At 41.8% G+C, this 12,459-nt stretch overlaps 3 protein-coding genes across 4 annotated transcripts; 1 reads left to right on the top strand and 2 right to left on the bottom strand.

Annotated features, from left to right (window-relative positions):
- Positions 1-702: 702 nt before the first annotated feature.
- mdh2 (malate dehydrogenase 2, NAD (mitochondrial)) lies at positions 703-2,263 on the bottom strand. Its single transcript, XM_053327059.1, has one exon. The coding sequence runs from the start codon at positions 2,137-2,139 to the stop codon at positions 1,126-1,128; it is 1,014 nt and encodes a 337-aa protein (XP_053183034.1). The 5' UTR covers positions 2,140-2,263; the 3' UTR covers positions 703-1,125.
- An 82-nt stretch (positions 2,264-2,345) lies between these two features.
- Positions 2,346-7,296, top strand: LOC128366369 (E3 ubiquitin-protein ligase rnf146-like). The gene is made up of 3 exons (XM_053327056.1): positions 2,346-2,468; positions 3,143-3,202; positions 3,552-7,296. Exon 3 carries the CDS (start codon positions 3,564-3,566, stop codon positions 4,725-4,727), a length of 1,164 nt encoding a protein of 387 aa, XP_053183031.1. The 5' UTR covers positions 2,346-2,468; positions 3,143-3,202; positions 3,552-3,563; the 3' UTR covers positions 4,728-7,296.
- Positions 7,297-7,775: 479 nt separating this feature from the next.
- Positions 7,776-11,521, bottom strand: echdc1 (enoyl CoA hydratase domain containing 1). Of its 2 annotated transcripts, XM_053327062.1 has the most exons (7): positions 11,486-11,521; positions 10,291-10,356; positions 9,532-9,707; positions 9,306-9,448; positions 9,118-9,170; positions 8,901-8,981; positions 7,776-8,789 (listed from the first exon to the last, which is right to left on the bottom strand). In XM_053327062.1, the coding sequence occupies exons 2-7, from the start codon at positions 10,353-10,355 to the stop codon at positions 8,372-8,374; spliced, it is 936 nt and encodes a 311-aa protein (XP_053183037.1). In that variant the 5' UTR covers position 10,356; positions 11,486-11,521; the 3' UTR covers positions 7,776-8,371. The 2 variants fall into 2 exon arrangements, with proteins under 2 accessions (XP_053183037.1, XP_053183038.1); XM_053327063.1 differs by lacking the exons at positions 10,291-10,356; positions 11,486-11,521 and having other exon boundaries at positions 9,306-9,444; positions 9,532-9,659.
- Positions 11,522-12,459: the final 938 nt, after the last annotated feature.

Genomic DNA, 12,459 nt, shown 5'->3' with positions numbered 1-12,459 from the left:
CATTCCAGACCACCTCAGCAAGAGTGATTAGATAACAATGTGTTTTGGTGGTTGTTTACTCATGTGTTTAGCGGTGTCCGCTTGTGATCGAATCACCCGAGACCAGTGTTAATGCCAGGTGTGAACAGGGTTAATGACAAATACCATGTACTTCAAATATCAGTTTGCATGCAATTGAGCAATGAATATCCCACCAGTCTCAGTGCAAAGTCGAGTTTGTCAAAAAGAAATGTTCAAACCAATAGATGATAGCTGAAACGATTAGCCTATCTATTTATCTAAAAATAATTAAGGACTTTCATAATCAGTCTTTTAAGTACTTTTTCAAGCAAAAATGCCACATTTTCACATTCCATCTCAATAGTTTTCAGGCTGTGCTGCTTTGTTTGGTGTGTGTGATGATACACTGAATCAATCTTTAGAACTGATGGATGCACAAAGTCTGAATGACCTTCGCATTCAGTAAACAATGGTTATCATTTTTCACCATTTCCTGATATTTTTACATTTTTAGTTAACTGTAAAAAAAAAAAATAACCAGAATTACTGATAATGAAAAGTTGCAGCTCTGGTTCCATTTATTTGGATTCACCTGCTCAGTTTCATAGAAGGTGTCAGCGATCTCAAATATCAGGTCACCGGATCAGTTGTACAGTGCCATGCCAAATCAACTGTGTGCTATGAAAAAATACAAATAAACAATCACTTTTAAAGCTAAACTGTTTATTGATGGAGTGAATATTTTGCTCATCAGTAACATCTACTTGCATCGACAGGCATGATGACAGTATTTCCTCCTGATTCATTCTGCAGAGAAATCCCCACTATTACAGATCGTACATGAAAATATATGAATTTGTTTGAGCTTTGCAAAATACAGTAATGTCACAGTACAGTATGTACATAAATCACAGATGTGCAAGGTAAAGCCATGTTTGTAAAAGGGTAATACATAGGATCAAGATCATAATCTGGATCATTGAATTTAGATGACCATACTGCTAAAACAAAAACAAAAAGAGGAAACACTGACAGATCTTGAGATTTACCCAGATGCCTTTTAAATTAAGACAGAACAAATTAGCAATTACAGTTGCTGTTTTCAGTTCCCTACATGCCCACTGTTCACTTCATGTTAGCCACGAAACTCTCGCCCTTCTTGATGGAACCCTTCAGCTCATCAATGGCATCAGCCACCAGCTTCTCCTCGAAGGCAGATAGCTTGCCCAGTCCGAGGTTCTTCTCAATGCCGTTCTTCCCCAGAAGGAGAGGTGTAGAGAAGTACTTGCACTCTGTTTCCTCAGACCTGACATAGGCGCACTCCACCACACCCTCTTTCCCATTCATGGCATCCAGGACTGAGAAGGTGAAGCGGGCGCCAGCATAGGCCATGGACAGGGTGGCAGATCCAGCTCCAGCCTTGGCCTTCACGACCTCTGTACCAGCCTCCTGGATCCTGCCGGTCAGGGCGGACAGCTGATCAGCTGGGAACTCTACTTTGGGGGTGCACTGGGAAATGAGGGGAATGATGGTCTTCCCAGCGTGACCTCCAATGACTGGTACATTGACACGAGCTGGGTCAAGGCCTTTAAGATCTGCCACGAAGGCGTTTGCTCTGACAATGTCCAGGGTAGTGACACCAAACACTTTGTTGGGGTTGTACACTCCGTGCTTCTTCATGACCTCTGATGTAATGGGAATGGTGGAGTTGACAGGGTTGGCGATAATGCAGATCATAGCTTCAGGGCAGTATCGGGCACAGGCATCGGCCAAGGTGGCTACAATGGTGGCATTGGTGTTGAAGAGGTCATCGCGGGTCATACCAGGTTTTCTGGGCACACCGGCGGGGATCACCACGACGTCGCAGCCCTGCAGTGCAGCATCGAGCTGGTCGGGACCCATGTGGCCGGTAACATGGGCCCTTGTTTCGATGTGGCTGAGGTCTGCAGCCACCCCGGGGGTGTGGGCAATATCGTACAAGGAGAGGTGACTCACCAGGGGGCTATTCTTGAGCAGAAGGGATAGTGGCTGGCCTATGCCGCCGGCCGCGCCAAGCACCGCCACCTTAGCGTTGTTCTGCGCAGAGGTGGACAAGCTCCGGGCGAGGCTCACAGTAGGTCTCACGGCACGGAAAAACATTTTGTTTCTGTTGCTTCTTTTCTTGATTTACAGGAAATAAAAAAACGACCTGAAGAGCCCCTCTCCTTCGTGACACCAACGTCCTCTAGCAACAAGCGAACAGGAAGACTCGTGAACTGTCATGCGTCGAACATAAAGGGGTCGGGCGTGAATGACGTCAAACTACGTCAGCACGTACTGTTACGTCGACGTCTTTATCTCTCTGCTTCTGTTTTTTCGGAGGAAAACAAAAGCCAGTTAACATCGGGAATACGCAAAATTAGCATTGGAAATTAGTGCCGTTACATGAATTGTGACTGTACACCAGAGCAACACAGCGATATCTAACGGTACGTAGTCGCTGCGTTATCGTGTGTCGTGAGAAAAAAATGTGTTCCTTTCTGTTTATGTCGCGCTGCTAAAATAAGCTAGCGCCGTGTCAGATGAACTCCGTCTATTTGCTGGAGTCAAAGTACTGCCCCAGCCTTGACAGCGTTAGCTACAGCAGGTCTTATTGTTATGATCGTTTTGTCAGTCGATAAATCCTTCTGTGCTGTTTTAACTCGTGTTTATGCTTGTAACGACGACAAACCCATTGTATTTGAGTAGCTGTAATGTATTTTACATTAGCTCCACTAACGTTAACCGACTGTCCTCAGTTAAATTAGTGTGGGTATTAACATCGTCAGCTGTGATTTTTACTTTAGAAAGGTTATCTTTGCTCCTCACTGGCTCTGTCATTAGACCAGCTGGGTAAGCACGACCTCGTACAGTTCGCTGACACAGTTCGCTGCTTGTTGTCAGACAATTAACAGAGCAGCCCTTTGTTCCTAGCACTTAAGTAACCTCTTACATTTCAGTCATAGCTGAGTGAATGAATGTAAATTTGTAATCCAATCTTTTTTAACACAAGGCTTCAAATGTAACTTGTTTTGTCACATACGGTTTGGTTGACAAATAATGTTTACACTATGAAAAAATGAAAAACAAACATTTTCACGGACTGCGCTTTTTGTTTTGGCAGTGGAGAATTTGAGGGTCCATCAGCACTCCTAATGATACATCAGCATTAAGGCTACATCCAGTAAGTATTTTTATTCAATATTTATAATTCTCAGTTTGATCTCATCTTGGGGTTGTTTGCTATTTACTTCATCTTATATATTTTATTAACTTAACTGCCCATATTTTATTGTTGTCTTAACCAATTAACTCTTGTTTTTTAATTATTTTGGTGAGCATTTAAATAAAGTTTGATTGATTGATAGTTTGCTTTCAATAATAGTAATTTGTGGACCTAAAAAACAACAACCATTATAATGATAATAATCTTGAATGTAAGTTTTTTTTCCCGAAAAATTAATATGGCTAAATGAAGAAAAGATCTAACGTGCCCACTAAAACTGTTTCTTACAATTGTCCCCTTTCCTCAGTACTTCCTAAGGATGGCTAGTTGTGGGGAGGTAGACCACTCTGTTAGCTCGCTTCCCACCAGTAAGAAGGGCGGCAACAGTGGTGGTGGAAGTGGGAACAGTGCAGAATCATCATGTTCCAGCTCCAGCAACTCATCCCCAGCCCTGTCTGTACCGGAGTGTGCCATCTGTCTGCAGAGCTGCGTCCACCCAGTCCAACTGCCATGCCATCACGTCTTCTGTTTCCTGTGTGTGAAGGGAGCATCCTGGCAGAGCAAACGCTGTGCGCTCTGTAGACAGGAAGTACCGGATGACTTCCTGGAAAGGCCAACCCTTCTCTCTCCGGAGGAGCTGAAAGCATCGGCAGGAGGTCGGGGTGGGGCAGCAAGTGATCACGCCTGGTACTACGAGGGCCGTAACGGTTGGTGGCAGTATGATGAGCGAACCAGCCGCGAGCTGGAGGACGCTTTCTCCAAGGGCAAGAAGACAGCTGAAATGCTGATTGCTGGGTTTTTGTATGTAGCCGACTTGGAGAACATGGTTCAGTACAGGCGCAACGAGCACGGTCGTAGACGCAAGATGAAGAGGGACGTTTTGGATATCCCCAAGAAGGGAGTGGCGGGACTGCGTTTGGACACTGAGGGTGGCACTGGGGCAATAGGAGCAGCAGGTCGAGAAAACTCAGCTGATGGGGCTGATACCACAGTAGCAGGTGTACAACAGCAGGTTACAGGTATCTCCTCTACTGTTACAGCCCCTTCAGCAACTACCAGACCACCCACTTCCCTGGGCGGTCAGCCGGGCAGCAGCAACAGCAGTCCCTCTCTGGAGGATGCTCTTGCGCAGCTGCAAATCAGCCCCAGGCCCACTCCCTCCCATGACCGGTCTGAGGCTGGCGAGGGAGAAGAAGAAGACGAGGAGGAGGAGGCTTCACCCTCCAGGTCCTCTGACCCTCATACCTCTGTGGACGAGTCTGGCTCTGGAGACTGGAGCGATGACGAGGAGGAGGAGGAGGATGAAGAGGAGGGAGGAGACGGAGAGCGTGTGGAGCCTTGGGAGGGTAGGCCACGAAGGCAAAGACTGAACCCAGAGGACAGAGCCCCCCCTGGTGCAGAGTCCACCTCTCCCTCTTCCTCATCCAGTAGCACTGGAAGGTCCAGAATGCCTGATGGCCAGTGTACAGTGACTGAAGTGTAAAGTCGTCATTGATACCATCATCACCATCATTGATACCATCATAATGAAGCCTTTCCTTCACCAAATGGCTTTGTTCCATTACATTAATTTATTCTTTACTTTATGCTGTCGTTCACTGTGTCACAGATCGGATGTGGGTGGTTTGCTTGGTACCAGACAAATGAAGCATTACACACTAAATAACAAATATAACCATGTTTTTCAGTACACAGGTCAGGTTTAGCAGCCTCCTTTTGGCTCACAGTGATCCAGATGTATATGAGTGATTTGTTTGTCACCAGTTAGTAGGGCTAATGTTGGTTTTCATGTTCTAGTACTGAGTGTTCTGGTACCTAGACAGGAACTAGAGCTGTTTGCCAGCAGTCAGATGGATACAGCATGTTGTTGTGAGCCATGGGATCTCAGATTCATAATTGTCTATCCAGCACATCATGTGAGGTAGGTGTAACAGACCTTGAGCGGTTTGGTTGCAGGCTGTCTGTTCTTTATCAGAAAAATGGAAGTTAAAAGGTAAAAGTGTTTTGCCAAATTGCTTCTGCAGAGCCGAGATATCCTTTTAGTTTAAATGTATGATCCCAGTACCCAAAAGGACTCTGGGAGTCCGAGTCAGATCTGTGACATGAAGTGAGAGAAAGCATGAAAGGGGATCCTACTCCCAGCAATGGAACTGTAATGTCATTATCATTATCATGAACGGATACATTCTAATCATCTACACGTTAACTCTCTCAGCTAACATAGCACGCAGGAATGAGCTTCTTAGAGCTTAGATCTGTTTACTCTTACAAAGAATTAATTCCTTGATAACTTGTTCCCAGCCTCCACCCTGTGTAGTTTTGTTGCTTCAGATTTAACAGTGTATGAAGCCTTTCCTTCAAAATTCTGAAACATAACTTTTGTCATTTTGAAACAGATTGTTTGATTTAAGAAAATCTTCGGGATGTTTATCCCCATGCAGAGAAGAAACAGGAGTGTTTAATTCATGCTTAATGTTTTCCAGCATATTAATGTAACTCGAGAGCGTACAGGATTATTTGGCTGCCTAACCAGGGTTGTCTTCGATTTCATTTCAGTTCATTCTGAAGAGATTAAGAAGCCTGATTTTAAATGAATGTGCATAAATAAATTACATATCAAATTCTCTATTAAAGACTTTTCTCAGCTTGAAATAATTGGAATTTTAATGTGAATTATCAGTGTTTTCATTTTTAAAGCCGTTGAGGTGTCTGATGCCTCATCAGTATTGTCCCTGATCAAAGTATTCTCAATTGGTGTGTCGCTAAAATGTTGTGATTTGTGCATGTTCGAAGAGAGAGTTATTTCAACACTACTGGTCAGCAGGATGTTGAGAATTGATATTTTGGGGTTTAGTTTCAGTAAATGTTTTTATTTTGTGTTTGTTTTGCGTTTCTTATGGTTGTAAATCCTATCTTACATGTGATGTCCAAGGCAGTAAGAGAACAAGAACATGCCATCGCTAGTGGCCACCCTGCAGAAATTTCAAGTTCTTCTTTTTCTATTTCTTACGTGCTTATATCATCAGCTCACTATTAGACTCTCCATTCTGAAGAATACAGTTTGTGTAACAGTTTTTGCTTGGCAACTTTTTTTTTTTTTTGTTTTGTTACGTTGTTTGTAATTTAAGAATAAATTGTGTCATTTCATCATCCTACAAGGATCTGCTTTTTGTCCTGTTGTCTTTAAATATTAGTGTATTTTTCTTTGGCTTCTCATGACTGGATGACTTTTTTCCCCTCAAAATATATCTGTCTTGAGTCAGTGTTATGTAAGAGGGGCCATCAATGGGTCCATTGTAAGTAAGATTTTATCCTATTTCACCACACACCACCTGTTTTGTTCTTGAAAGAAAAATAAAACTGCTAAAGAGGGGCAAAAGTAGTGAGTATCTTTTCTTATCATAACCGCTTTCAAATTAGGTCTTGGATCAAAGTGATGATGCATGGACCAAAAATGTCAATCATTGTGGTTTATCTAATAAAATCAGATTTAAAAAAAAAAAATCATGTTTACTGATGCAAAATATTGATGTTGGACCATATATACCAAATATTGATGTTCTGCTCATCATAACCATAAGAGGCCTCTTGAATCTCTTCTTGGCTCACCTTACAGTTATTTGGTATTCTGACCACAGTAGCTATTAGAGCTCCAGCTGGGTGTCTTGCCAGGAAACATACGACCCCTGGAAGGCAAACAGGAGATAAAGGCCTGGTATCCTTCGCAGAACTGTCCGTTCTAACCATTTCTGTCAGTTCATATTTGTGTTTTTGCAAAGCCTCATTGACTGTATGAACCCATTTTAAATGTATGCAGTAACAAATGAGCTACAAATCAGTTCTAAATCTTACAAATATTCTGGATGCATTTTTCAGCTCAGTAGTGCAGCATGGATGAGAGACAGAAAACCAGCCAGATAATGCTCTTACCTACAGCTGATAATCTCTCTTTAGAACAGAAACAGAGAGAGCAGATCTTCAAGGCCACAGTAATACATCACGAACATAGAGAAATCTGGAGGCTCAGCTGAATTAACCAGAAACACAGTGGTAAAGAGAATGGGAGTGCAGCAGTATTACTTTCAATCCTGCAGACAAGATACTAATGTCTCATGCTTGTTATATCTCATCAGTATCTACTGTATCTGAACGCTAGACTCAGCCTAGCATGATCTAATCATTACCATAATCACATTTTCAGTGGGCATGGAGGAAAGACAGTCTACATTTGTTTGATGAGGACAGAAGGGATTTAGACAATGGGGGTTGTAGTTCTTTAAAGGTCCTTGATTTCATCCATACTGTAAATATAATAACATGGAAAAATGGAACAGCATATTCACTTTACTAGACTAGATATTAGAAGATGTGTATATAAGAGAAAATCATTTAAGCAATACACAGGACGCTGTACTAAATAATGTTAATGAAACAACCAACATCATTTTTTTAGGTCAGTTGATAACAGTTTTATACATTTTTGTGAACAGAAGACAGCATCCAGAATCCATTTTCTAAAATCCATTTTCTAAAATATAACCTAAAGGACTTTTATTGATGGGGTTAATATTTATGATGGAATAGGTGCCTTCCAGGTGTTGCCGTTTGGTTGAATCTCCGCACCCTCTATCCCTTTTAAAGGGGTTCTTCCTTATTCAAATCGAGGGTCTGAGGTAAAAAGATGTTGTGTTGCTGTACAGATTGTAAAGCCCTTTAAGGAAAATGTGTGACATGTGATATTGGGCTTTACAAATAAAGTTGACTTGAATTCAGTTTTCATCCCTGTCAACAAAACCCTCAATCTGTCTTTTTCTCCACAGCCTTGTCTGCAATATATGACAAAAACAGCACATTATCATCATCACTGTTTATGTAGTTAGCCCCAACACTGCAGTCATGATGTACCATTTACGTACATGATGCGCATTACCTCATCAGTGGAGGCAAAAAGCACTTAGATTTATCACAGTCAGTTCAGTAATCGCAACCAAGAGTCAGTCTCTCCCCCAAAGGTGGTGTAGCACTTCTCTGTGTGACACCATCCACACATTTTTGAACCGTACAGGATATTTCAAATGATCAGATCTGAAAACACAAAACAGACACTTTGGGAAAACTTGGACCAGCTCATTTATGTTTGGAATTTTTGGCCAGTGCCTGCAGGTTAGCCGGACCACCCCACACTGTGCCAAACACATCTTTCTCAGTCCTCAGAGCCTCTGCCAGAGGGAGCTCTTTCCCCGACAATACTACCTGCTTCACAGCCTGGATCACTGGGGCAGGCCCCTTTGTATAGTGACTGAGCCAGTTTTCAGCCTGCTGTAGGAGAGTCCCTGCATCTTCCTTCACCTGAGGGGCCGTTAGGACTCCATCTGCCAGTCCAATCTGTAAGCCAAAATCAGGGTCTACTTTAAGAGCGCCACCAAGCAACTTGAGTGAATTCTGGCTTCCGACAATGCGGACAAGTCGTGCGGCACCACCCCAGCCTGGAACCAGACCCATGTATTTGTGGACAAACTGGATCACGCTACCAGAGGCCATTAATCTATAAGAGACAAAGATTTTGAGCAGGATTTTATATATCTGTGCAAAAAAGAACCTGATATTCAAAGAGAAAGGTATGCCTCTCTTACATTCACTTATGTAAAAACATTACCTAAAATCACAGGCAGTGGTAAGTTCTGCGCCTCCTCCCAGAGCTCTCCCTTCCACCAGAGCTACAGACATCAAAGGCAGCCTGTACTGAGAAAACAAGTCTGTCAGTATAATGTAGTGCACATTACATAACAGCTCAACTCAACTTCTTTTAGCTCAGACCGACTCCTGCATAGACATTTAGCAGAGTAATGCAAGCGAAAAATGAAAGCTCTTACCTTAGTAGTCTTGTTAGAGTATTTTGCATGAACATACACATCTTCATCCCATCCTAAAAGGAGAAACACAAACCAATTAGAGATTACCAGATGTTAAAATCCCAGGAATCAAAACAAGCAGATGAACAAAGATATAGGTAGGCAGAGGCACCAGAGATGCTGGAAATGTTGAACTCTGCTTCTCCTACCTGTGGGTTAGATATTGCTCTGACAGCGTTGAGGTCTGACCCAGAGCAGAAAGTACCAGCAGCACCCTGAACAATGAGTCCTTTGCCATCTGTCCAGTTCTCCAGTTGGCTCACTTTCTCCTCCAGATCCACCATCATACTGCCTGGGAGGAAGGTAGAACTCTGTCACACTTAATAATCCTTGCAGGACCAATTTCAAAAATGATTCGTGTTGGAGTCAACTTACCGGAGAAGGCGTTCATGCGGGAGGGGTTGTTGACGGTGAGCACGGCAATGCCAGACTCCTGTTTAAGCAGATCGATGGAGCCTCCTGCAAAGGCCTGCAGCTTCTCTGTAATCTCCTCTTGGTTGAAGCCATGGATGCTGGAGTAAACACAGCCACTGCTCTGTCTCTGCAGCAGTCTGAGAGGAACAATATTTATACAGTTTAACCAGTACACAAATCTAACTCTCACAGATGTTTAGAAAGATTTAGATTTATAAAGAAAATTAACTTAATGATGTTTGATTTAACACACTTTTGAAAAAGTGTGGTTTAAAGCTAATTGACACATCAGTACCAATTAAACTGAATGTGTATATGTGTAACTGTAGTATGAAAAAATGGTATACTGAATGGGAGTGAGACTTGCACTCACCAACAGGAGGAGGATGAATGCTATTAATACACTCCCTTACTTATAAATCAGGCTGATGGTGGTATTACACCAAAAACTCCCACAAACTTCTAAAACACAATAATATACCATCTCTGATTCTGACTCACTGTAGTTATATGTCAGAATCAAAGATGTTATTACTTACATAATAGCATTTTATAAATGTCAGCACCTGAGAAAAGTGTTTACTAGGCTTGTCTGTGTCTGCAAATTTGTGAACAAATATTGTGGGTCCAACTGTGTAGACTGGATGCTCCTTTATTTATGACTTCATTTACCGTTGCCAACATGGTGATAAATAAACAATGCTGGTGAGGCCTTTTTACCTGACCCAGGCTCCACCGTTACTACTGCTCCTCAGGAGATGTCGTCTCACTGCACAGAGAACCATCCTGATGAAGGAAGATGGGACAGGACATTCACATATACTTTCACTGAAGGGTATTACTGTAACTTATTTACATCATTTTATTAAAAAGATACCCCGCTGATAGAGTCAAAACAGCTATTGCTTTATAGCATGTTGTTAAATTTTGACTTATAGTCAGACGTTGCTCCTCTAAGTGTTGCTTAAGCCATGACAGTGAGCCAGCCATCATTCATTTTTACTGTTTACATGTGTGCTTCCCCTACTATGAAATGCATGTTGGCTTCTGTGAAAAAAACCCTATTAAGATACAAAGTATGTACTCCATTGACTTTGCTACTGTGATGTGTTTGTACAATCACAAATGTATTAATAAGTAATTTATGTAATGTAACAACTACCAAGTTTGTCTTAAGTTCCAACTACTATTATGTGCCAACTACAGCAAGCATTTATGTAGCTTATAAATGTCATGAACAGGACTACTGTTAAAGCCCCTACACACTCAGTCAACATTTTTACTCATATAGCCTAATAAGCAAACTGAACTTGATTGACAGCCCCCCCTCTCGCTCTCCTATTAGATGAATTACACCAGTTAGGACAATTAGGATAATCTACACTCTACATTGTTTGTAGACACCATGTAATTCCCAGCATGTTCAAACTGACTGGAGGTCTAATAAGCCAGGGCAATTAAAAACACCTCTGTGTGTGTGTGTGTGTGTGTGTGTGTGTGTGTGTGTGTGTGTGTGTGTGATACTGTATGTGCTTAGTGTGTGAATACTGTATTACTGGCTGTAAGAATAAGCTGCCATTTAGAAATTTAACTTACATTCACATTCAAATACGTCGTTTTACTGGCTAAAAACAAAATCACTAGAATATGCTGCTAATGCTAACAAACAGGATATGAGACTAGCCTTACAGCTACAGCATACTGATTATTTTAATGTTAAACATCCAGCGTTCGTTTAATGTTTACTTTCCTGCATCAAAGTTTTGAATGATTTTACAAACTTTTAATGCTCCATTTCTAACGGCAGCACGTATACATACAAACAAGCTGCACACAAAATGAATATATTTCGTTAACTAACTTTTATCCACCACAATTATAAAACATTTAGCAACAAAAAAACGCAAATACCAACCTTGAGAGTCGAGTGGTGTTCCTGTGAAATCCTTCCCCCCGGAAACAAGAGCCCTACGAAAACCACGGCAGCACACACAAATGTAGTTCTTCATTCTCCCCACAGGGGGGCGGAATAACACTGCCAGGCTAGGATTCATTTGTACACTATCACTTCATAAAAAGAGGGGGGAAATATGCATTAATTGTGTAATTGTTAGATTGGGCTACATACATTTACACAGCACCCTAAAGCCATAACATGGACTGCAATGTAGTGTAAGTTATTCTAGACCCATGCACTGCACAGAGAGATCTGCTTTTTGTCTGTCATAACACTGTAAACATAGCATACTGAAGAAACTGGCGCAACAGACATGTCCTTATTCAGTAGTATTGACAGGAGGCCTCAAATAACACCTACAAGTTATAACACAGTGCTGGCTCAGGAAGCTGACAGTAATATTAACATGGACTATTATACTGTGAACATGTGATGGTAAAACAGCAAAAAGAGTTTTGTGTGTGTGTGTGTGTGTGTGTGTGTGTGTGTGTGTGTGTGTGTGTGTGTGTGTGTGTGTGTGTGTGTGTGTGTGTGTGTGTGTGATTTGAGCTCTGTAACACTAGTGTGTTGGACACCAGTGTGCTGGCTGAATCTAAAAGTCTAACACTGTGTCAGCTTCTTGTCAAACAACAGTCTGCTCTGAGATTTGGTTTCATGTCTTGCCAAGTCAAACATTCAAAACTGTGTACATATTCAGATGAAAGTGATAACAATATTTCAGTGGTATTAAACAAGGAGCTTTGGAATAATGTAAGAGCTTAAGATGATATGGTTATGTCCTCCCGTGCTGGAACAGTACAAATTTAACGATAAGACAAAAGAAAAAACATCTTTAGAAGAAGTGTCCCTAGTTTGAAGAATGGTCTACTCCTCCTAGAAACATGTAATATCATACCAAGAGGGACCACCACCTTTCTGAAGGGCAGTAAAAA

This window comes from Scomber japonicus, chromosome 10 (genome assembly GCF_027409825.1).
Source record: "Scomber japonicus isolate fScoJap1 chromosome 10, fScoJap1.pri, whole genome shotgun sequence".
Taxonomy (NCBI): domain Eukaryota; kingdom Metazoa; phylum Chordata; class Actinopteri; order Scombriformes; family Scombridae; genus Scomber; species Scomber japonicus.
This window is presented reverse-complemented; position numbering and strand designations above follow the sequence as displayed.